The sequence below is a fragment of the Primulina eburnea genome, chromosome 3, assembly GCF_022965805.1.
Source record: "Primulina eburnea isolate SZY01 chromosome 3, ASM2296580v1, whole genome shotgun sequence".
Taxonomy (NCBI): domain Eukaryota; kingdom Viridiplantae; phylum Streptophyta; class Magnoliopsida; order Lamiales; family Gesneriaceae; genus Primulina; species Primulina eburnea.
This window is the reverse complement of record NC_133103.1, coordinates 10,833,156-10,858,106: the sequence shown is the minus strand read 5'-3', so window position 1 is coordinate 10,858,106 and position 24,951 is coordinate 10,833,156. Positions and strand designations below refer to the sequence as shown.

At 36.7% G+C, this 24,951-nt stretch overlaps 4 protein-coding genes across 7 annotated transcripts; 1 reads left to right on the top strand and 3 right to left on the bottom strand.

The window, feature by feature from the left end:
• Nucleotides 1-652: 652 nt before the first annotated feature.
• On the bottom strand, nucleotides 653-3,067 carry LOC140826294 (uncharacterized). 4 transcript variants are annotated; one of them, XM_073188512.1, is made up of 2 exons: nucleotides 1,844-3,067; nucleotides 653-999 (listed from the first exon to the last, which is right to left on the bottom strand). In XM_073188512.1, the coding sequence occupies exon 1, from the start codon at nucleotides 2,982-2,984 to the stop codon at nucleotides 1,845-1,847; it is 1,140 nt and encodes a 379-aa protein (XP_073044613.1). In that variant the 5' UTR covers nucleotides 2,985-3,067; the 3' UTR covers nucleotides 653-999; nucleotide 1,844. The 4 variants fall into 4 exon arrangements, with proteins under 4 accessions (XP_073044613.1, XP_073044616.1, XP_073044615.1 ...); XM_073188515.1 differs by having other exon boundaries at nucleotides 653-866; XM_073188514.1 differs by lacking the exon at nucleotides 653-999 and adding an exon at nucleotides 1,008-1,343.
• A 4,752-nt stretch (nucleotides 3,068-7,819) lies between these two features.
• LOC140826293 (L-ascorbate oxidase) lies at nucleotides 7,820-10,163 on the top strand. Its single transcript, XM_073188511.1, has 4 exons — nucleotides 7,820-8,141; nucleotides 8,205-8,297; nucleotides 8,377-8,589; nucleotides 9,027-10,163. The coding sequence occupies exons 1-4, from the start codon at nucleotides 7,869-7,871 to the stop codon at nucleotides 10,146-10,148; spliced, it is 1,701 nt and encodes a 566-aa protein (XP_073044612.1). The 5' UTR covers nucleotides 7,820-7,868; the 3' UTR covers nucleotides 10,149-10,163.
• Nucleotides 10,164-10,530: 367 nt separating this feature from the next.
• Nucleotides 10,531-11,396, bottom strand: LOC140828223 (heavy metal-associated isoprenylated plant protein 23-like). Its single transcript, XM_073191209.1, has 2 exons — nucleotides 11,084-11,396; nucleotides 10,531-10,999 (listed from the first exon to the last, which is right to left on the bottom strand). Exons 1-2 carry the CDS (start codon nucleotides 11,247-11,249, stop codon nucleotides 10,722-10,724), a joined length of 444 nt encoding a protein of 147 aa, XP_073047310.1. The 5' UTR covers nucleotides 11,250-11,396; the 3' UTR covers nucleotides 10,531-10,721.
• Nucleotides 11,397-12,101: 705 nt separating this feature from the next.
• On the bottom strand, nucleotides 12,102-21,673 carry LOC140826292 (protein CELLULOSE SYNTHASE INTERACTIVE 1-like). The gene is given in 9 exon segments (XM_073188510.1): nucleotides 12,102-12,629; nucleotides 12,705-12,821; nucleotides 13,080-13,534; nucleotides 13,664-16,208; nucleotides 16,385-18,046; nucleotides 18,048-19,422; nucleotides 20,101-20,174; nucleotides 20,930-21,054; nucleotides 21,546-21,673. Coding segments are annotated over 7 exon segments (6,312 nt in total). The 5' UTR covers nucleotides 20,118-20,174; nucleotides 20,930-21,054; nucleotides 21,546-21,673; the 3' UTR covers nucleotides 12,102-12,488.
• Nucleotides 21,674-24,951: the final 3,278 nt, after the last annotated feature.

The window sequence follows — 24,951 nt, the reverse complement described above, 5'->3', positions numbered from 1 at the left end:
TATAATTTCTTATTTTATGTTTTGTTAAATATAATTTTTTTGTATTATTTATAAAAACTAAGATTATGAAAAATATAAGTAATACATAAATTGTAAAAATAAGTTCGAAACCTATAAATTTTTTTGTATTTTTTGTAAAAAACTAAGATTATGAAAAATATAATTAATACATAAATTTTAAAAATAAGTTCGGAACCTCTATTAGCATAATTTTTTGTATTATTTATTTTAATAAAAGAATGTATAACACTATTACTATTATTTATAAGGTATTTTCACAAAACCAATTCATTTTATAAATAATATTATTATTACATATTGATTCGAATCATTAGTTGTTGAACAAATATTTTGATATTATTTGTAGTCATGCCATGAAAGTGAGTGAAAGAGTAATAAATAATAATTAGTTAGTATAGTATAGATATAGATATAGATAGATTTTAATTAATTAATTTTAATTTTATGAAATAGAAAATGAAAAAGAAAATATGTATTAATGATTAATATGAAAATATGTATTAATGATTAATATTAAATGAAAGTAAGGATATTTATGTAAATTCACAATTCAATTCATATATTTATATTAGTATAGATTTAATTGTTTGAATAAATTTATGTTGAGCGGATTTAATCATCTCCTTGTTAATCCATGTAAATCCGATGTTAATTATGAATATTTGAAATATACATATTCTTCGAGTCATCCTCCAAATAAAATGTCTAATTCTAAATCAAAAATTCTCTCCAAGCACATATCATCGGTGTGTACCGTATAATTCAACCATCCAATGGAAATTAGCCCCGTGAGATATATCTTAGCATGGTGTAGCATAGGATATCCCGTCACGTCTGATTCCATTCTGCGAGATCACATGCTTAATCGGTCACATAAGAGAACTCCATCTTCAAAGTTTACTACCGTGCTCCAGCAATAAGCCAAGTGAAATGAGACTGAACGGTTCTACTTAGAAGCTCAACTCAACCCCAAAGTACCTACAATTTTGTGCATGAGATTTATAATATTCGGTTAGGTTTTGCTTGTTGGAAGTTGGAACCCAAGGTTATAATTAATATATTGCACGAAGCAGGTCGAGTGACATACTATCAAAACACCGACCCATCACCAAACCCACCATCAAAAGCTTCAACTAGGCATCACATAGAAATATTGGGATTCTTTTCATTGACTAACCCCCAAGATTATTATGTGATTAACTGAGAAGAAAAATCATATAGTTGTATAAAATAACTGCAGCAAGCGGCTGCATGTCCATGGTACGATCCTAAGAATCACAAATTCGCCAAAAGACAAGAATGCTGACTTTATCCTCAGTTCACTGAAAGATTGAAAAAATACAAATCATGGAGATGTGCGTCTACCCACGATTCAGACATTCATTAGCAGATGCAATTGTGCATAACTGAGAAATGGATCAACCATTAAGTACCATAAGCATGCGATCAAATTATTACAGAAATCGATGGCAGACCTGAAACACGTTACATATTATTGCCCAACCATTTGCCAAAGCAAGGTAGTTGACGAACTCATGCCTTTAGAAGATTCCAAGTACCAGATAAACATTTTTTTTTAGTAATTTATACTCGACATTTGTAAAGACATAGCAAAAAAATACGTGAAAGAAATCCTGCAACTGAACAAAAGTAAGGGCATCGTAAAAAGAATTCGACTAACAACTTAAAAAATCCTGCAACTGAACAAAAATAAGGGCAATGGTAAAAGAATTCGACAAAGACTTGAGAAACAATCAATATATAACAGGTCAATCAAAACAATATATTCCCTCGTATCATTAAGTTTTCAAAAAAATCACACCTCATATTCTCGTACATGAAGTATCAAAATCATCAGGAGCCACTCTTGCGATCCAACTACCTAGAGTCTTCTTTGTATCCGCGTGGTTTACATAAGCTAACTCATACATACTGCATAAATTCACCACGAGCGTCTCGTTCAACGCCATTGTTGGAATCCTCTCCAACGCACTCTCCAACACCTTGATTGAATCCGACAAGTCCCTTAGATACATTAAACAGATAGCTTTGTTATTAATCGCCACTACATCCGAACCATCTCTCTCTATACATCCCTCGTACTCCCTCACCGCAGACACATAGTCCTTGGCCACTAAATACATCAAAGCCTTATTCCTACCGATTAAATTCCTCAAGCCCACATTCCCATCTTCGCTTCCCTCAGCCACCATCTTCTCCGCTACCTCAAAACTCTGTTTAGCCCCGTCCAAATCCCCATACTGCATTTGCACATAGCCCAATTTTGAAACCATTATGGGATTCTCTTCTCGCCTCAGCTGTTCCTTTAACAATGCCAAACAAACCCCGAACTCCTTCTGGCTCAAGTGGTGACTAATAATGGTATTTGATACCAAACTCTCCCGTCTCTTCCAAAGATTCAACGAAAATTCACTAAATTCATCGCGATTTCGCGATAATTTCTTGTCGCGGATGGAATGAAGGAGGGCGTAGAGACGATCGAGGGACAATTGGCGGTTGCCTAGGGTGAAAGGCAAGTGAGAGTGGAACCAGCGGAGGGCAAAAGGGATCATGGATCCGGATTTATGATTCGGGTAATGATCCGGATAAGATTCAAATAGATACTGGGTGGAGTTATCGAGATCGTAGTCGTCCAGGGTTTGGAGCTCCTGGTGAGCGTCGGAGAAGCGGCGGAGCTTGAGAAGGGAGAGGATGTTGAAGGTGAGGTAAATGAGGTGCTCGTGGGGCTTGGAGAGGAGGGAGAGAGAGCGTGCACGGGCCACCTTGTCGAGTATGGTACGCCACGCGCCACGGCAAGCGAGGTCATGGAGGGCGGAGAGATCGTGGCAGTGGGAGTTGAGGGAGGCGTATGGGCTGGACAGTGGGTCGTCGGCCAGATCGAGCACAGCAGCTGAGGAGAAGGAAGAGTCTACGGGCGCCGGCGATTCAGTTGTGCTGTCCATATCAGCCGTGGTGTGAATTTTTTCTCTCACAAAAAGATTTTGAAACACCCAACTGAAATTATTTATTCGATAATCTACTACCATCTTTCAAGACGAAGGTATCATATTATCCACGTTTGAAAGCCCGTATGATCATTTATTAAATTATTATATTTGGCCTCAAATAAAATTACAATATGTTAGTTTTATAATTATGATATTATTTTTATTTTAATATAAATTAAATTAAAATTTAACTCCAATTTTTTTATAAATAAATACAAAACAAGCACACAACAAATACTTCTTATGCTTGTAATAATAAGGAAAGATCTTACTGAGCGAGATGTATTTATATATCTATTTTTATTTTATTAAGGCTGAGGCACCCAAACTAACTGTTTGGTATGTGACATGACCAAATATAAAATTGCAAGTTAAACCAATGGACATGAATTGAAAAAGAGGATAATAACGCTCACAAATTAAATATGTTACTTTACGTCTCGAGGTACTGAACGAAATAAAGCCATGTTAGGTGCTATTGAAATAATCTACGACATGAATCATCAGTTGTGACTATATGGTTAAACTGTGAGAAACAATTTTTAAAACCTTATAGATATAATCAGGCGACATTCTGATCAAAAAGTAAAAGTTTTAATTTAACATACGTTAACATAATAATGTGCTAAAAAAATATATTTGAGACAAAAAAAAGTAAATAAAAAATAAAATCGTAAAGAAATTCAAGCTATTTTAAACCTCTGAAAAGAAAGAAGACTGAATTAGAAATGGCCTAAAACATTGATGACGAAATAGGGTATTACCCCGCAATTTTGCATCACTAATTAAATTTGAGATATTATTACTTTGTTTATTAAGATAAGATATGGCATCACATCATCATATTCTGTCATGAATGACATGATTATTAATATCACCAAGTGTACATTTTCTTCTTGTCGTTAGGAGGTGCCCCTTCAACTATCAAATAAAACCCATCTTTCCTCACTATCCAGACACATTTTTTATGCGTTGTTTGCTCATCGTACACACATATATCCTCGTAATCTCTATTGAAAACTTCAAAACTTCTATCTTTCGTTCCCCACCAAAAATGACAGAAGAAAAGAGTCCTCCTCACATAGTTCATCCCGAATTTCCAACCCACATCCCCTTTTGAGCAAGAGTACCGTTTACAACTTCATCATCTCTAGAAGCACAATGAACGAACAATGGGGGGCTGCAGTAAGGAAGATGATTGGTCACGTGAACCTCGTACAGTTGATGAAATATTGCATTTGACACGAAATTTCTCAATGAAAATGTCAGGCATACGATGAACAAAGTAATATTCTTCATTGGTACTGAAAAAACATGTGATTTTAGGTTGTTTATAACATGCATAGAGTGAGACTACTGTCTACTTTATTTTAGTAAAGATATTCTCATGATATTGATAACCATAATCGTTTTTATAATATGATTTTAATAATCTAAGATTTGACTATCATATAATAAAGTGTATTATATATTTGGATGAACATACGTGGAAATATATTTATATATCTCTCGAAATTAAAGCAGTTGACCACCTAGCATATATTTAACATAAGACCTCGGATTACCTTTTGTTTTCTTTGTAATTATCACTATCGATCAAGAATAACTAATCTAGAGCTGTATATTACGTGATTCAATTCTCCAATTCTTATTTCCAAAATGCAAAAGTCAAAAGTATATTAACTAATTCCTTTCAACCATTTCATAAATCTACTTTACGCTAGTTTATTATTTTTCATTTATTATTGGTCTAATGTTTTCACAAGACTTTTGAAATATTACTTTGGAAGATTTTGTTACCAATTTAATTGGGAGTTTACTCTAAATATTTATAATAAATTTATGAGTTGCAAACGAGGGTATGGATGGAATTCGGAGACGAGGATGGAGATGGCAAATTGCCCTGGTCCCTCCCCATTGCCATCCATACTCGTAATTAATATAGATGTTGTATTTACTGATATAATTATATTATTTTTTTTTACACACACATATTTCCTATTTTTTTTTTTAAAAATAGTTTGATCAAGTTATCCTGCTAATTATACCGTCAAAATGGCGAAAAACATAATTTTATCCCTCTATATCTAATTGTTAAATTTTTTTTTGTCTATTAACACATTTTCAAGGTTAAAGCTTTTTATATGTAAACTAAATTTTAAAAAAATATCATGAAATTAGTCGGCATGACCAATTAGCATTTTATGTCTAAATCTGATATAATATAATCCCATATCGAGTTTTTAAGAATATTAGTCGCACCCCGTTGTTTTATTCATGACGCAAATTCGAAATTATAAATGGAAAATGAAATCGTCGCATTATAATAAAACAATACTCATGGAATTAAATAATTTTCAATAAATGAGCCTTACACATACATGATTATATATTATTAATTCCAACCATATATCAATCGCAAGTCACGGGGTGGAACCCTATCAGTGAAATAAAACCCATCTTGTTGAACATACCACGCACATATTTTGCGCATACTGGTTTTTTCAAATGTGCACGAATCAGCCAAGTTCTTGTAAAAGACCTCGAAGGCTTTATCTTTTTCGCCCCATCGGAAACGACAGAAATACATGGTGGACCTAGAGAAATTGACCTTAAAGTTCCATGGCACATCACCACCTATGGGTAGTGTATTGTTGTAAATTTCATCGTCTTTGGATGCGCAATGAACAAATAACGAAGGGGAACCATTCGGAAGATTGTTGATAACATGCATTTGATACCGAGCGCCCGATGCGAAAACGCTGAATGACAGGAGATAGAGACCGAAAGCACATTTCATTGTAATTGGACTCATTTTTTTTAAGTATGTTGGGGCTCTCCACCTACTCGAATTTCCATTTTTTATAACGACTTTGTGCAATTAAATGTTAATAATTTCATGTTAATTTTCGTGATATTATACGTTTGACCGTTTATGTACTATATTTGATTTCATGAGATATTTTGACTGGATGATAAGAATATTATTGTCAAGCTTTTTAAATAATATAAAATAATATCCGAGGGAAAAAAGAAAAGAAATATTATGTTCCATAATTTATTTAAACTTCTTGAAAACTTAATTAATGTCCAAATTACTAAAATGAGATTTAAGATTTAAATAATGGGTAGGAATTAGGATTGCTGGAAATTAATATATCTTTAATCAATAATGAATCTTATATTTGTATATTAAATTATATTTATTGGAAAGGTACGCACCACTATTTCAGGGACTTAACCTCGTGGCCGCTAATATAAAATATCAACCGAGTTTTAAAAATAAAATGTCAACCACATACATATATCAGGACAACTTTGAACACACAATTTTTTTAACACAAAAATTGTTTTGACACGGTATCATTTGTCAATTTTGTGAAATAAATATTTTATTTTGGTCATTCGTAAGAAAATATTATTTTTTATGCAAAAAAATAAATACTTTTTTTTGCATAAATTTGGAAATAATTAACACGTCTCATAAATAAATATCAATTGAAATTGTCTCACAAAATGCCTTCATTTTATTTATGAAATAAATATTTTATTTAGATGTATGTGAACAAATGTTCTTTTTATTTCAAAAATGTTACATTTTATTGTCAATATGAATATTATTGACTCATCTCATAAATAAAGATCAGAATAAATGATATCATCTCACATACATCTATTTTTTTTAATTCCTTCTGTTTTTCACACACACACACACATATATATATATATATATAAACCAAATTACTCCTACTCATCGATCATTTTAAAAAATCAACCGAGTATTTGTAAGTTAATTAATTATTTTCACAAAAGTGAGATTTTAATTTCGGTCGGCAGACGATCACGTGACAGGTCATGGAAGATGTTGCCCATTGCCTAGTGAAGAGGAAATTCATGGTTACTATTAATTTATTATTGGTAAAAATTTGTATGAGACGGTCTCACGAGTTGTATTTATGAAACGAATATCTTATTTGGGTCATCCATGAAAAAGTATTACTTTTTATGCTAAGAGTATTATTTTTCATTGTGAATATTAGTAGGATTGACCCGTCTCACAGATTAAGATCCGTGAGACGGTCTCACATGAGACCCACTCTTTGTTATTTTGGACTACACCATGTATAGCATATATCACTTGCTCAGACGCCAGGGTTTTTTATCTTTTAAAAATTACTAATAAATTCACATAAAAAAATTAACTAACAAAAATATTATTAAAAATAAAACTCCCGTCATTTCACCCCATATAATTGAAATTGTCGGAAAATTATTTAAGTAATTATTATTTATAAAACAAATTATTTAAGTAATTTTTATTTATAACACAAATAAAATAGTTTTTATCACACCATTTAATTATTATTGAATCTCAAAATAATTAGTACCCAGGATTTGCTCATTTATTATTTTTGACTTTTCATCGATAGTACTCTTGAAATTGTCACGGAAGGAAATTGACATCATAAATAGCTTTATTTATAGGTGATATAATAATAATAATAATAATAATAATAATAATAATAATAATAATAATAATAATAATAATAATAATAATAATAATAATAATAAATTTGGTTTGAATGATACTATCTTGGCTACTTGACTTTTCAAAAAAAACATAAAGAAACTTCTTGGATTCCTCGTCATTCAACTATTTTATTTAAATTTTGAGCGTTGAAACAGTCAGATCCATCAAATAAGTTGACTAGAGTATTGCATCAGAAATTTCCAGGAAAACCAATTCCTTAAGCACACGAAGATTATATAAAGGAATTTGCACCTTATAACTCTCGCAACACATATATATCTTAAAAAAATCTAAAGCTTTAACTGAACATGCTTCAACCTGTTAAAATATCTATTACACCAATCATAATATTAGTGTTGGTTTGTTGCGTAAACGTGGAGTGCGCAAGAGTTCGACATTACAAATGGGAGGTGAAGTATGAGTTCAAGTCTCCGGACTGTTACAAGAAATTGGCTATAACGATAAACGGGAGAACTCCGGGACCAAGCATCATTGCGCAGCAAGGAGACACCATTGTGGTGGAGCTTACCAATAGTTTGCTGACAGAAAATGTTGCAATCCACTGGCATGGAATTAGACAGGTACTTGTTTGTTATCTTCAATTATATACATATATACATGTATGATACTAATTCTGGTTATAGATAGGAACACCTTGGTCGGATGGAACAGAAGGGGTGACTCAGTGTCCGATTCTGCCTGGTGACACCTTCGTGTACAAATTTGTTGTGGATAGAGTAAGCTAATTTTATCCATATAATATTCATTCAATCACTAATTGAGTACCATGCATTAATTATACATGTGGGATTGCAGGCAGGGACATACTTGTATCATGCTCACTATGGTATGCAAAGAGAAGGTGGGCTGTACGGGTCGATCCGGGTATCGTTACCGGATGGGGAAAAGGAGCCCTACAGCTATGACTACGACAGAAGCATCATCCTCACTGATTGGTATCACAAGAGCACAAACGAGCAAGCTACTGGCCTTTCTTCTATCCCCTTTGTTTGGGTTGGAGAGCCTCAGGTAAAAAATTTCTTTCTAACTTGTAGCTACAGAATAGTAAACTTATTTACATGTATAGATCGATCACCCTTAATCTTAAAGTTGTTCTTAAATACATGATATATATAGGATGTTGATTCTATAGTTCTTGGGCTATATATTCGTTCGTTATATATATTTTATTTCGTAAACTAGTTGATCATGAAGCAGATAGGATCAGCCACCGTTAATCCATCTGTGGACTGGTTCTAATTAGATGTTACTCCATGTAATTAAATAGGATGTTGATTTGGTACGTCAGGCTGACTTTTCCATTAGGATGGTTTCTAACAATGGTATCTAGGATTGTTTAATTATATATAATTGATCATAGAAGAAGCAAAATAAACTGTTAATGCAGTTAAGTTTGAGGATTTGTCAAAGTTTTAATACTTGTATATTGTTGGATTAATTTCCAGTCCATTCTGATCCAAGGAAGAGGTAAATTCAACTGCAAGACACCCGGTATCCAATCCGGCCTCTGCAACGCCACCAATCCAGAGTGCAACCCATACTCACTCACGGTTATCCCGGGCAAAACCTACCGTCTCCGCATCGGCAGTCTCACTGCTCTATCCGCACTAAGCTTCCAAATCGAAGCCCACAATATGCTCGTAGTCGAAGCAGATGGCCACAATGTGGAGCCATTTGAGGTAAAAAATCTCTTCATTTACTCAGGCGAAACCTATTCCGTCCTGATCCGGGCCGATCAGGACCCCTCTAGAAATTACTGGGCTTCCGCGCAAGTTGTCAGCAGGAACAACACTACCCCAGATGGATTAGCTATCTTGAACTACTATCCCAACCATCCTCGAAGAAATCCTTCTTCGACTCCTCCTGTCGGACCGCGATGGAACGATGTTTCGCCCCGACTTTCACAGAGTTTGGCCACCAGAGCTCGGTCTGGATACATCCACCCTCCTCCGCAAACATCCGACAGGGTCATAGTCATGCTCAACACACAGAATAGGATCAACGGATACGTCCGGTGGTCCGTAAATAACGTGTCGTTTAGCCTGCCACAAACTCCTTATCTGATCGCATTTAAGGAAAAACTCTTGCATTCTTTCGACAAGACACCGCCACCAGACGGATACGACCCGAGACACGATATATATACGGTGGCAAAAAACGTGAACGCCACGACCAGCAATGCAGCGTACCGGTTGGAGTTCAACTCGACTGTGGATGTGATCCTGCAGAATTCGAATACTATGAACCCGAACAACAGTGAGACGCACCCGTGGCATCTTCATGGGCATGATTTTTGGGTGATGGGGTATGGTTTGGGGAAGTTCAATGTATCGAGTCACCCGAAGAACTATAATTATGTGAATCCAATAATGAAGAATACGGTGGCAGTTCATCCATATGGGTGGACAGCATTGAGATTCAGAGCTGATAATCCGGGGACTTGGGCTTTCCATTGTCACATAGAGTCACATTTCTACATGGGAATGGGGGTTGTTTTCGAAGAAGGGGTGGAGAGACTGGGGAAATTGCCTAAATCTATCATGGGCTGCGGACAAACCAAAGGCTAGCTACGTAACTCAGAGCTAGGAAAAAAAGTTTTGATTTTTATTTTTTAACTTTTTTTTAATTGTCTGATGTCATTCATTGATTGTATAATATTTGATGACACAACGTGCAATTAACATATAGTAAAAGCTTGCAAGCCAACTGAATGAACGATGGCATCTAAATTTGTGTCTTGCGGGGATACGATATTGAGCCAAGCTAAGAAAATGATTGCCATTAAAGAAGTTGGAATTAATCCATACACAGATCTGTTTATTGTTTATTCACTTGTTCTCTTTTTTATTTAGATCACTTCAAGGTATCAAATTAAATATTAGATTCCGTACTAATTCAACCCTATCAAATTTTAAAATATCGAAATCCAACAAGAATTATAAAAAAAACTTGGCAACCAATCGAAATACTAATATATTTTTATTCAAAACCATGCTTACACAATCTAACACAAGCGTACCATATATTATACCTCGCTCTGATCCAGACCAAATGTTTGTTGTATGAAGAAGACAGGCTTAAATTAACTTAACATAAAGCATTTCTATTTTCTATATATACAAAAATGTTGCAAGAAGTAGCTACATTATAGAACATGCATTTGGATTTTCATCACTGAAGATTGTAACGTAGGGGTCATCGGTTGTGACCGCATCGACTTTTCTGACAAAACCTGGCGGTGCTTTCTTGTCGTATGCCGGCGGAGCATATGGCTGAGGCACCATATTGTAGGGCACATACGGCCATATCTCGGCTTTCTTTCCCGTTGATTTTGCTTTCTTCAACACTTTGTTTTGGTCCGCGTATCCTGTTACTGTTACCTTTTGCTCTTTCCTGTTTATCTCCACAGATTTCACTCCTGTAGTCCAACGATCCATATGTATTTCAATTACGTAGGTATGCATGCATATATAATGAAGGAAGATGACTAAATAATTATTACCTTTTAAAGAAGACATAGCCTTCTTGAGTTTAAGCTCGCAGCCATCACAATCCATTCTGACCTTTAGATTTACAGTCTGCAACTGTTTTTTCTTTTGCTTTTTGTGACCGGCAGTGCTGCTCATTATGTACTCCAGAGTTGCTCCAACACCCATTTTTTTTATCATGTACCAACTAATTCAACTGATCATAATAATAGAATAAAAGACATTTTACATATAAAAAGTGGGTCTTTAGGAAAAAGTTAATAAGAAGAAGTGGATTCTTCTTACTTCATTTATAAGTTTATTACATGTTTTGCTATCTTCTCATTATATAAATGAATGATTTCACGAGATTTTTTTTTTTTTGAATCAAATAAACACATCAACAATATATGTACAGACAAATGACAATTGCCTACGACAGAGAGAATGGATTACCTTGCGACGCGTATTGCGAGCTCGAATACCAATTCAACGGTGATAATTTGGAGTTGTCAATTTTTCCTCATTTATTTTTAAAACTTTATAAGATTATATTTATTTTTAGAGTGGGTGTCATATGAGACCGTCTCACGGATCTTATGTGAGATCAGTCAATCTTACCCATATTCACAATAAAAAATAATACTCTTAACATAAAAAGTAATACATTTTCATGGATAACTCAAATAAAAGATCTGTCTCACAAATACGACCCATGATCTTATTTTTATCATAAGGTCCATATCCAATCAATATATAGAGAGACACTCATCAAACTAAAACCCCACATATACTATCGTGTTATAGTTCGGGTCAAATCAAAATTATTTTTGTATTAATTTTTTTAAATAGAAAATGGATATTTAATGAACAAACAATCACGATCACAATTTCTGAATTTAAACTAGACAAAATGTTGTAATATACAATGAGATATTCTTATCATCGTCGAAGACTAGAAGGCTCGAGGAAAAGACATCCACAAGTGTTTACAAAACAAAATACGACCAATAGAAAAACCTTGCAACAATGAAAAAAAATAGGAGAAAAGAGTTCAATATAGCGTAAACAAGACTCCATTTCATATCACGAGAACATTTCCCAAGAAAAAAAAGCCTAAACCAAACGTTTTTCTAAATCTTTATATTCATACAACAAATGTTTGGACAAAAAAATCTCAAGCTCGTATGGTTCCTCTTAAAATTTACGAAATGATACATCAAAAGAGCCTTTTCCCGACTCACATTATCAAACCTATATACATCAACATACCAATAAATGCATATAATATAGATTGGAACCCTATACAAGGGGATGCCTCGGAGTGAAAAAGTTATCACCTGTGATATTCAATTTATAAAAACCAACCTCCAAATGCATGGTGTTAAAACTTTGCAGGCAGAGACCCGTGTCTTTGATCAAAAGTCTCCGCGAATTTTGCTACTTACTAGACCACTGAAATTCTATTTCCAAATTTCTTGGCGGGCCACTTTTGCTCGCGGGAAGCAGCGTGTACTCACCGGCAACGGCACCTAACATGACTACACGGTCTACTTGGATAGTTACCTTCCCAAATTTGCTCTGGCATTACATGAGGAAGTAATTAGAGGATGTGTGCTTTGGCGCAGGTTTAATGGAAAGAAGGATGAGTATTACCTTTCCCATTTTGCTCTTGTTCTTGCAAGAAATGTGAAGTTTCAGGCCTTTAGGGGGACTTTCAAAGGACCAAGCAAAACTCTCTTCCCACTCAGGGTTGGGACCAGTTGATACCACCTGAAAAAGCAAAAAACATTTCGCTAAAGTATGCACATTAGTTATCTTAAAACCCAACCAGATATCAACATTTACTGGAGCAGGTAACCATGTAATCCATCAATTAATATCAGGAAAATTTGAACATCCAAAATATAAGACGTGCGTACATTGTAGTTCATGCATGAGAGAAAGGAACAGAAATCACAAATTTTCCAATTAAAGCAAGCCTACTTGGCCCCCTTCAGGAGCACATATAAAATTATCATATATACATACCTTGGTTAGCTGAGGGGGATTATTTCCGAGGGTAACTTTGCAGTACACACTTGGTACCCCAACAGATTGCCTCATATTGTTTCCTCTCTTGATTATCACCACTAATGTTCCCGGTAAACACTGCAGCAAAAATTCTGCCTTCTCTTGAAATCGAGGTGGGCCTGACTGGATCAAGTATTGCAAAAGAGGTATCGCATCCGCAGAAGCAATTGATTGTGCACGAGAAACTTCAGCGGGACAAGCTGACCAAGCTTGCCTTAGAAGAAATAGTGCATCCAATGCAGCTTCTTGAGTAGCTTCTGATCCTGTCTTAAGAGATGTGACAAGATGAGGAATGCTTAGAGTTGCAGGTTCTGTTGCTCTTAGACGTGGAAAGTTGCCAAATAGTGCATTTAGAGCCTTCAGATACTCCTCGTTTACTGTGCCAGTGGCCCACAAATCCTTTTCAATCACAGCTGTGAAAACCGGTACATTCATCAATATGCCTTGAATAAACACACTTGAGAGGGAGGGAGGGAGGGAGGGAGGGAGGGAGGGAGGGAGGGAGAGGGGGGGGGGAGGTGTTGGTGCTATCAGTTATGTACCTGTTAAGCCTCTAACAGTTTCGCTAGAAGCATACTCTTGAATGGTATTGTTACAGAAAAGAAGTTTGATAAACATTGCTGCCTGTATCGATGTTTCGGGGATGCTTGAGCCAATCAGATCAAGCACAACCTGAACACCACCAGCTTCTGCTACAGCCCTTTTATTTAATCTGCTATACATGACAAGGTTCTGCAGTGCACATATAGCTACTACTTTCATTTCTTCTGTGGGTTGATCCTCAAGCAGATTCACTAAAGCTCGGCAGGCTGAAACAGCATCAGCTAATCGAGCAAGGCTCTCGTTTTGGAATAAGTCACCAAGGGCAAGAGTCGCCAGTAACCTTGCCTGCTGACCTTGGGTTTGAGGATCCAAAAGGTACTGGGATAGTGGTAAAATAGCGGATTTGGTAGCTTTAGATTCCCTGATCTTCACATTGTTCAATAACACCTCAAGTAGTCGGGCAGCCGTTTCCTCACATTGATGACGTCTAAGAAGTACCAGGAGCGCTTCAATTGCCCCACTTTCGGCCATCGCCTCAGCACTTGTAGAATCATCACTGTCTAACACTAAAAGAGCATTCAGAGCACCAATAACCGTACCCTCTGAGACTGAATGAAGCAACCTAACCAACACAGCAATGGGTACTTCCAAATAATAGTCAGAACTAAACTGCAGGATGCTGGATAACACAGAAGCAGCAGACTCCCACAAAACCTGAGGAAGTGAAGAATCGGGTTGAAGAATGACTTTGGACAGTTCACTCACACCACCCTCTTTTGCAATTTCATTTGGCCAAGTACCTGCAACCCTGACAAGAGCCCTCACGGCTCTCTGTTGCAAAATGGGTGTACCAGGACCAAGAATGTGTATCAATGGACCAATTGCTTGTTGTGTTAGTGGGTCCCCCTGTAGATGCTCCTCTAAAAAAAGACGAGATAGGAGCTCAGCGGCCAGCTCTTGAATTGCTGAAGCAGGAGAGTCAAGTAAAGGCAGGAGAGGCGCTATCACTTGCTCAGACGCCAGGGTATAATTAGCGCGACATTGTTGATGCTCTAAAATATTCAAGAGAACACGAATTGCACTCCGCTGTCCATCTGTTCCAAACTCTGATCTAGTCAGCAATAAGAAGAAAGGCTCAACCAGTTTCGCCGCAGAAGGACCTTCTGCTATGGCTGCATTATTTGTAAGTATTCTGAGCAGTTCGGCAAATGCAGTACATAGGAAATCTGGTGCTTCATGGAGTATACTAAGCACCGTCTCAATCACTTCAGCTTTCACCATGTCTATTTTACATGCAGGCCTGTCTTTTCCTAGCTTAACTAGAGCTCTACATGTAGCCTCATGGAGCAAATAATTCTGACCATGAAAAAGCCCAGCAAGAGGGATTACAGCCCCACGGGCAGCAATTAGTTCGGCCAGCTGTTCATCTTCTAGTAGCCTATCTAACGCAAGGACAACTGACTGGTGAGCGGGACTATACTCGTAAACAAGGAGAGAAACTAAAGGCTCTATGCAACGTTCAGCAGCTACAGTAGATCTGATTCTTGTGTTGCCAAAAAGAACAAAACACAACTCAGCCGCATCCCTTTTCAACACCAACGAAGTATCCGAAGAAAGAATCCTGCATAGCACATCAACAGCATCCATCTCAACATCAGCTACCACAAGGGCTCTAGACGGGTTCTCACTCAGTAGAGTAACCAAAGCAGCAATAGCAGCATGCTGCTCTTTCTCTGAGCCAGTGCTAAGAATTTCCACCAAAGGTTGAACAGCTTGTCTAGAAGACTCAGCACTCCTTACATGATCAGCAGAAAATAAGTTTTCCAAGGCTTTTGCAGCACTATATCTTGCCGCTCTTCCACCTAAACGCAAAACTGCTATGAGTTGACTGACAGCAGCCAGTGCAGATTCGTGCTTTCTTATGTCAGCTGTGCTGAACAGAATACCAAGTAAATCAGTAGCAGCTTCCTCATATGCATCTTTTGGGCCAAGAGATAGATACTTCGTCAACCCTTCCAAGGCCCCCGATTCCACCATAACAATCTGATTAGGATGACAGTCTCTAGCAAGCTGGATTAGAAGTCCCAATGCAAGAAAAGGTGCCCCTGGTCGATCCGGGATAGGCTTAAGCAAGTCAACGAGGGCTGGTATAGATTTCCTCGAGGTTGCCCCAACCCTGATGTCATTGACCCTAAACAATCTTTCAAGAGCCACCTGGTCCGGATAATGAACCAAACCAAATTCATCAGCCAATTCCAGAAGGTTATTGATAAAATCATCAGCACAACCAAGCAACGAAATAAGTCCTGCAGCTGCCCCTGAATTTGCAACAGATAGAAGAGTTCCCCTGCTACCATTACAGACAAGACTGGCCACAGCTTGGGCAGCAAAATATCTGCCAGCCGAATCCTCTGACCTCAACAATCTTGCGAGTGCTGGAATAGCTTTCATCGTTGCATTAGCACGGATGATATCTCGGTCTTGGAATAAGATTGCTAACAAAAGGGCGCAAATCCATATGCTGCCATCCTCTTTAAATTCAGCCTAGCAAAGTTCACGACATTGATAAGAACATTACAGGAGATCAAGATAAGCATTCTGAGAGACAATGCGAGCGAAAAAAAAAACAATTTTCGCAATACCAAGAAATTTTTTAAGATAGGTGCACAGTGATTCAGATATTATCGTTGTAAAAACATACAAGACCATAAATTTAGCACCTGTGTATACAGCAAAAAGGATTGAGAAATTTTCTCAGTAAGAACTTCAATTGCACCAGCCTCCAGGATCTCAACTTTACTTTTACCATCATAAGCTGCAAACACAGAAAGGAGCCATATAGCTATATCGGTACCATTAATAACTAATGTACTTCTCTTGGAGCCTTGGCTAGTAGCCTCTTCTTCAGCTATCCTGCAGACGCTTATGGTATCTTCATTGAATTGAGAAAACTCAGAAGAACTTAGCATCCCAACAAGAGAATGGACGAGAGACGTCCATGAACTTGAACTATTTAAATCCTCAACTACCCTTTGATGATTCACTTTTGCAGTGCAAACGAGAAGAGCAGCTCCTCCAATTTTGACCACAGCATTGGAGTTGCTGATTATCCTTCTTGCAATGGATGAAATGCATCCAGTGGCACCAGCAACTGTGTTACCAAGAACAAGAGGTTGGCTCCGACAGAGCCGGGATAATACTTCAATAGCCTGGTCCTGCAGCATTGGTGTGGCATCTGCAATGCATGAAACTATTGGAGTAATACTACTTGGGTATTCATCAAGAACTACCCAAGGAGGTTTGACGTGTCCAATACCTCCAACACACCTTGAGAGGAAGGAAAGAGCATCGAGTGCTTCTGATGCAACAATAGATCCACTGTCAGAGGTTTCGAGGAATGAAACTAAAGCAAGCACCGTTCCAGCACAATTTATACAGTCAATTAAAGCAGAATTAATTTCACGAGAATGGAGAAACCGGGCTATTGCTGCAGCAGCATGAATCTTGCCTACATTCGTGCCTTTGTGTAGAACTTTAGTCGCTGGCACAATAATTTCTTCCAGCATAACTTTTTCAGATGCTTCACCATCTAAGAGGAGATTTGCCAAAGCACACACTGCTTGCTCTTGAACTTGCAACACCGAAGAGGTGGCAAGCACCAGCAACAAAGGCAATGCATTCCTAGCAATAGCAGCTACATCTTGGTTCACTTTTATTGAAAGAAAAATTGCGGCAAGGCAACGGCAAGATTCAACTAAGATATTTTCAGACTCAACATTTAGAAGTTCAATGATTGAGCAAAGAGTTTTCACAGCAATGGAACTTTCACGCAAGTCCTTTCTGAGGTCAAAGATTCTAGAAAGAGCTAGCGCAGATTTTGCCTGAGTCTCTTCCTTGGTAGAGCTTAAGATTTTTATCAGTGTCTCGACCGCATCATTTGCCGCACTACCTTCTCGCATCATATCAGTCAGAGGGGCCACAGAGAGCAAACTCTTTAATGCATCTATGACATAAGCTTTAGATTCAGGTAGATCACTGATTAACAATGCAGTGAGTTGGCTGATTGTTGCTGTGTCTGACTTGTGGATCAAATGATTTAAGGTCTTAATAGCAATTTCCTTCCCATTGGAACTTCCATTCTTCAGTAGCCATAGTAAAGCAGGAACAGCATCGGCACTTTCAACACAAGCTCGTATATCCTCACTGTGATTACATAGGTTTCCAAGAATTGTTGCAGAGTCTTCTTTGGCTTTCGCAGAGCCGGTCTCAAGGATTTGAACTAATGGAGGAATGCCACCAGCGGCGGTAATTGCCCATTTGCTTTCATCATTTTCGTTGGATAGAAGGCAAAGTAAAGCAACAGCACACTCTTGCTGCTGCTCCTGATGAAAGACCGAGAAGAGATATCAAAAGTTGAATTCCCTCACGACCTTGAAGAGCATGCCACAAACTACCTTCCTTGTAGCAAAGAATTAAAAGGGACTTTATCAGCTCTTCCTGAATTTCATTGGTTGCCATAGTAATCAACCCAACAAGCAGTCTTTTTGCATCAGATGCAGCAAGTTTGCTTGCTAGCACAGCATTCCCATATAAAGTAGCAAGGGCTTCTATTGTTCGCTCCTGCACCAAAAATGGCATCCTAGTTTTGAACTGCTGGACCAGTGTCTTTTCCACCTCCATGGGATCTGATGCTCTAGAGTATTCTGCATCAGTGTTATATATCATGAGAGCAGAAGCTAAAGCTCCCAATGTGTCGGCAACTTGTGCAGGAGAGATGCATGATTCAAGGCTTTTACCAAGACTTGAGATGACATATGACAAGCCACCAGAGATGTTTGCAAGAGCACACATTGAATTCTCTTGCAAAGCTTGGGCGAATTCACCCTGCATGAATTCTTTTGAAGGAGCTATCGTCGCATTTATCAGTATTGGTATACCATTGGAACTAGCAATCTCCCTCCTGGATTCTTTGCACTGTTCAGAAAGAGATTTAAGAGCCCGTGCAGCTTCGGCTCTTGCACAATCTTCATTACCAGCTCCAAGTAGCTTAAGGAGCACTTTAGTTGTTTCTGTAGCCAATACTTCAGAGCAAACAGATGCATCCTCCATCATCATGCAAGCCAACAGAAAGCACACATTAGCTTGAGTACTTGATTCTCCTGTTTTGAGCAATTTGATTAGGATATCAACACCGCCGGCTTGAATTGATGCAGGCCAAAATCCCTCAATGCAGCTAGAAAGATTTCGCAAAGCTCCAGCCAATAAATCATCAACCAAATTTCCATTGTTTAACCCCTTCCCTAATTGTTCCCACAATGTAGGGACGACTCCTTCCGTTGAAAAAATTTTTGACCCCACATGATCCTTGACGCCACCTTGAGAAACAGCATAAATTGTCTTGGCAGCTGCTATTCGGCCTTCTGCTGAGTTTGACTTGAGAAGACCTAGCAATGGTGGAATGCAACCTCCAAGTAATACTTTGACCCGCAATTCATTTTCTTCGCACAGTGAACCCAAAACAGTAGCAGCATGTATCTTAATCCCAAGTGATCCAGAACGAAGAAGAGACACCAGAACTGGTACTGCTTGAGAATGTGATCCAACTGCACTAAAAGCATCTTCCCGAATGCTAATTAGCTCAAGTAATTGCCTCAGGGAATTTTCCTTTTCATGTGAGGAGGAATTTTGCCGCAATTGTTCAATGCACTTGGCAACACTTGCTAATGTCCCATCGGGGTCCTCCATGCTACTCCGATCTCTGCAAGCATAAACTATACATGAAGCCATTTTTCACGACTGTCATCTAATTAGCATCATCTAAATTTAAATCATGCTAAGAAATATTAAAAATACTATGGAATGTAAAGCATTTGCAAGTAGTGGCAACCCATTAATAGCATTCGTCTTCATACACAGAAAGTTAACAATGATACTTTTACCAACATAAGAAATATTAAAGATCAAGTAACCCAAACATAGTTACATATAAGGAAACATGTAGCTGCCATATAAAATGCTGCATGGCATCTAGAAATGTAGGAGGGACTAGTGAGTTCCCTAAAGAACTTCATGAGAAGTGGAGCTTTGAGTAACTTCCACATCGTTTCATAAACTTGAGTAAACCCCCATCTATGATTCTAGATCAGCGCTGTTCGTTGTACTAGAATTACCCTATTGCTGAGTTACTGAATTGATGGGTGAAGACAATGTAAAGGTGAGATATATATCTTGATCATCGTAAAAGGAGAAAGAAAATATGTGAAGCAACCTCAGTTACTATTTGCAATCAGTGTACGCGGACCATTGATTTTCTCTGGTGGGTTTGGAAAATGGGATATTTCAACGGTTACCACATCAAGTTCCATCGCTTAGCAAAAACATAAGTAAGACATAATCTGAAACATCTAATTGCATGTCAACTGCAACTCTAACCAACCTTGAGTTCAGTTTCATATGGAGATGTGGACTTGGAGGTTCGGAGTCCAGAGACTTAACGTCCCTACTTCTCTCCTACAGAAGAAAAGGACACAAATTAATTGTAAGACAAAATTATCAGAGATGCGTCAAAGAATTCAACGTAAGCACATAATAAAACAAAATCTTGTAATAATAACAGTGTGCTGTTTTTGTGGAGATGCAGAAAATACAATATTGCACACAATAAAGTTGTCGCTGGAGTGGGAAAATCTATCGGCCAAGATAGTTCACCGGTCAGCCAGTATCTCGTGAATCATGATCTCTTCGGAAGAAAGAAAAGCATAAGAGGTACACAGCATACTAGGAAATATACACAATCTAGGTTTCAAGTCCACTACTTGTAATGTTTAAATAACAATAATTATTAATAATATTTATGTTTCTCATCAAAAAAAAAAAAAAAATTCACGGAAAAGAGGATGCCCTGATTTAGAATGATCAAATGTTCTTTTTGAGATATCTTCACGCCATATTTCAAGCATAAAAGAGATGCTAAGTGCCCCTTCTCAAACGCACTGTGCCAAGCAAATGCGTAATTTACATGATCATTCACTCGAGATTCTTGAATTGCCATTGAAATTATCACAACAATCGAGCAATAAATCAGACCGAGCAAGAAACATTTATATTATCAGATGCTAGATATCGGTACACAATACATGTGACCCCAGACACGGAATAAAATAGAGCGAACAATTTCTACCCCAGTTATCTCGATCAGAATATGTGAGCATATTAATTCAGGGATTAAACACGGACAATCGACCAGAGCCTGAAAAGCATATTACCAACTCATTGGTGGGAAGTGTGCTTCCATTTGAAGGAGCAACGCGAAAAGCTAGTGTCGTCGCCAGCTTTGCTGTGATCCGAGGTCTTCACTTCAGATCTAACCAAGACAAGCCAAAGCTATAACCTGCATCAGCCACAGGACACAGTATTTAACCAAATCACTAGTAGAATTTTAAAATCTGAAACAAAATGCCCCACGCAATAATAAAAAAACGAAAATCTTTGTTGAATAATGCCGGGAATCTGAACTCCAACTCCGGAAAAAAAGATCAGACCCACGTTTGCAAATCAAATATAGTGCAGCATCAATCATAGACATTAAGCATGAAGCAAATAATTATGATCGATAGGCCCCTCAAGAAGTAGCAGAAAGAGCATAACTATGCAATCTCGATCAGATTCAAACCCAATACACCGATACAGCAAACCCATTGAAAATCCCACCAAAGTGTTATCTTTTTTAAAAAAATCCCCAGATCAAGTGATCCCAGGTAGAAAAGTCGACAGCTTCAGAATGCGACAAATTCAATCATAAACCGACCTGCATTCTATATGTTACATAAGAGGCCAGTGAAAAAACAGTGAACGTGATAGATCTAGCGAAAATTGGGGAACCTGTGTTGGAGTGAGTACAGATCACCAAATTTGCACATCCGTTCAAGAATGGTGATGCCGTGGTTTCTTCAGAGAGCTCTGTATCTCTCTTTCCCTAAGAATGCCGATTGATAATAAGAAGCGGAGAACAGAAGTTAGATAGCTAGCTAGCTGGAGACTGAGTGGCTGTGGGGCCGGGCTGAAACACCGACAGTGTTTTGTTTTGACCGGCTTCATGGCTCGGCTCGGCTCGGCTCGGCTCTTTTTATTTTTATTTATCCTGTATTCGATTAATTTATTTATTGTTTTTAGTTTCGCTTCAAATTTAATTGAGAGCATAATCGAGTACCTTTTTTAGGATAATTTTTTTAAAAAAAATAAATAAATATTAATATGTTAGTTTTTATTAATTAATTTATGAAATTAATAAACCATATAAATCATAACTAGATTATCTAAATTTTGGGAAGCCATGCAGTTAACTTGATGTGGGTTAGCTGACCCTACCCGACCATAAAGCAGTACAAAAACATGGCCAACTATATATATATATATATATATATATATATATATATATATATATATATATATATATAAGGCACATAATAATTAATTAATTCATTTATTATTATATTTGTTAACATATGCTCCACTAATTAATTTCAAGTGGCAACGACTAGGAATACAATAATTAGGAGAGCTGTAAATATCATATCTTAATCTTGTATGTAATTATTGTTTTTAGAAATAATGTCACACTCTCCATCCCCATTTACATAGATTTTTTTTTTCGATTGTCTCAAATATATAATCTATTATTTATTTTATTTTGTTTATTACTAAAATGTTCTCATGAACTAAATATTTTGTACATTTTCAAAGATTTTTCTATATGAAAAATAAATAAAATTATATATATTTGGACAGATGAACTAATTAATTGATGAAACCCATGTATTAACCAAGAACACTTATTAAATACCTACAATTAATTGAGAAAGGTTGATGATTGGAACCTAACAACAGATCAAGGAATGACGTGAAAGGGAAACCAACCATTAAAATATAATTTTTTGTAATTTTTGGACAAAAAAAGATCAAAGTCGTGTGCAATTGGCTTAACAAATATAGTTGGTGAGTTTTTTTTGTCAATTTCCTGAAAAATAAAATCTTAAATATTTATAAAACATCGATATCCAACTTATAATATAAATTACTAAATTTGGTCAAATATATTATTGATTTTATATCTAAAAAAAATAATTCATAAATTATAATTACTACAAAATCTTGTTGTGATGATTTTTGATATTTTAGCAAAAAATAAATCGAATAGTTTTTTTTTATATAAAAAAATACGAAAATTATTGTGTATAGTACAGCGGGAAACGTTTCCCATGCATCCCATATTTTCACAACTAGTCCATGGTCGATTTTTTCCCACGTCCCTGGTAGCATTCACAACTATCTAACTTAATTAATGTGTGTATGAAGAGGTTTTTCCTTTATTTTTTTACGTATTCAATGCAAAAGACATTTCGATTTCAACTTTTATTTAGCCTAAACTCAAAAAATAAGGGTAGAAAATATGTTGAGTGGATCTCATGCGTCACACGGATCTTAATCTGTGAGACTAGTTAACCCTACCGATATTCACAATAAAAAGTAATACTCTTAAGATAAAAAAGTAATATTTTTTCATGGATGACCCAAATAAGAGATCTGTCTCACAAATACGATCTGTGAGACCGTCTTACACAAGTTTTTGTCAAATATGTTAATGAGTGGACATTTGTTTTCACAGACTAGGTGATCCGAAAGTCGACTAACGATATGCTTTAACTTACGAAAATGTCTGGTTCCTACATGCATTTACTGGTTTTTGCACAAAGTGATTGATCGTTTTAACTACGGACAAATCAAAAAATTTCAATATTTAATTTCCTTTTTTCCTAAATTTGAAATGCTGCTACACAAATCCAACTTTTTTACCTTCGACAATTGCACATTAGTGCATTATTGTGTGTGTGGAACTCTATGCAATTGGAATCCTGTTATATTAGATATGGACAACCAACCACTGTCTCCTCTGATTAAATTTTGTAAATAATTAAACATTAATTTGAATGGACGTATGGAGAAATTTTTGACTCAAATTACGCTATAATTATAATTTTTAAATATACAATATAAACAATTAAATTTGTTTGGTTCAAATGTTTTCTCTTGAAAATGTTAATTAATAATTAAAATGTAACTTGAAATTAATATTAAATCGTAAAAAGAAAAAAAAAACTGAAAATCAATCCAATCCCATGTAGGTAGGTCCTCTTTCCATGATTTCATATCTCCAAATTAAAGCAATTAAATTTGCAAGTCAAACAAATGTATTCACACTATCATATTACTTTATAAATTGAAACCATGAAATGAAATTCCCTTCACGACTTTATTTGTATCCCAAAATATACTTCTTAACATGTTGGCATCATTTAAATTCTTGGCTCATCTTTTCTCATCATCTATTCAATTCTTGTACAATTTCCTCCTCCTCCAACTCATCGTTTTCGTATGCTGTGCCTCCCGAATCACTTCCGACAACCACCACAAAACCGCTCCCAAGTTTCTCTCACTGGTGGAAGAGAAAAACCCGTCGGAACGATATGAAACCCGATCGGAAATCGGTACATAGTTTCGATTGCTGCACAGTTTGCTTGTCCATGTATGAAGAGGGGGATGAGGTAAGGAGATTGAGTTGCGAGCATATATTCCACAAGGCATGCCTTGACACGTGGCTGCATCAAGGTCTCGCCACGTGTCCTCTCTGCCGGAGCGTCGTCTTTCCGGACAGAGCTGTGGCCAAGATGGTCAGGCGGCAGATTTATCGGCACGATGTAAATGACGACAGCGATGAAGAACTTGAGAACTTGTTGTATGCATGCTTTGCATGGTGATATAAATAGGTTTTCTTGTTAACAAAGTTTTCATTTTAGAGAGTAATTTAACGTAATGTACTTCTTCCGATAAATAAAGGTGGTTAAATTGTAATTTGGACCTAACTCAACCTCAAAAGCTAGCTCAAGAGAGGAGGATTGTCCAAGATCATATATACAACTTCTAGGCATTTTATCTAGCCGAGACCACTAATAAAAAAAGAGAATATCGATAGGAAAAAAAGCCGATTAGAGTATATTTGGTCATTTTAGTGTTTAGTGGTAAGATAAATGGAATGGTATCGATAAATTAATCATGCAATCGGCCAACTTGTCAGTGGGCGTGTCTACTGTCTACTGTCTACGTATATATATTATATCCATATGACATTAAAAATCAAGCAATTCAATGGGAAAGCAAAGTAACTGTATGAATACCCCGAGACTTTGACTTTAAAGGGTTGACTTGACTGGACATGACATGACTCGATGCT

Excerpts from the sequence above, each read along its gene's own strand:
- LOC140826294 (XM_073188512.1), bottom strand. The coding sequence starts at position 2,984 with ATGGACAGCACAACTGAATCGCCGGCGCCCGTAGACTCTTCCTTCTCC.
- LOC140828223 (XM_073191209.1), bottom strand. The coding sequence starts at position 11,249 with ATGATAAAAAAAATGGGTGTTGGAGCAACTCTGGAGTACATAATGAGC. Across the intron at positions 11,000-11,083 it reads GGCTATGTCTTCTTTAAAAG|GAGTGAAATCTGTGGAGATA; the intron begins GTAATAATTATT and ends GTTGGACTACAG.
- LOC140826293 (XM_073188511.1), top strand. The coding sequence starts at position 7,869 with ATGCTTCAACCTGTTAAAATATCTATTACACCAATCATAATATTAGTG. Across the intron at positions 8,142-8,204 it reads ACTGGCATGGAATTAGACAG|ATAGGAACACCTTGGTCGGA; the intron begins GTACTTGTTTGT and ends TTCTGGTTATAG. Across the intron at positions 8,298-8,376 it reads ACAAATTTGTTGTGGATAGA|GCAGGGACATACTTGTATCA; the intron begins GTAAGCTAATTT and ends GTGGGATTGCAG.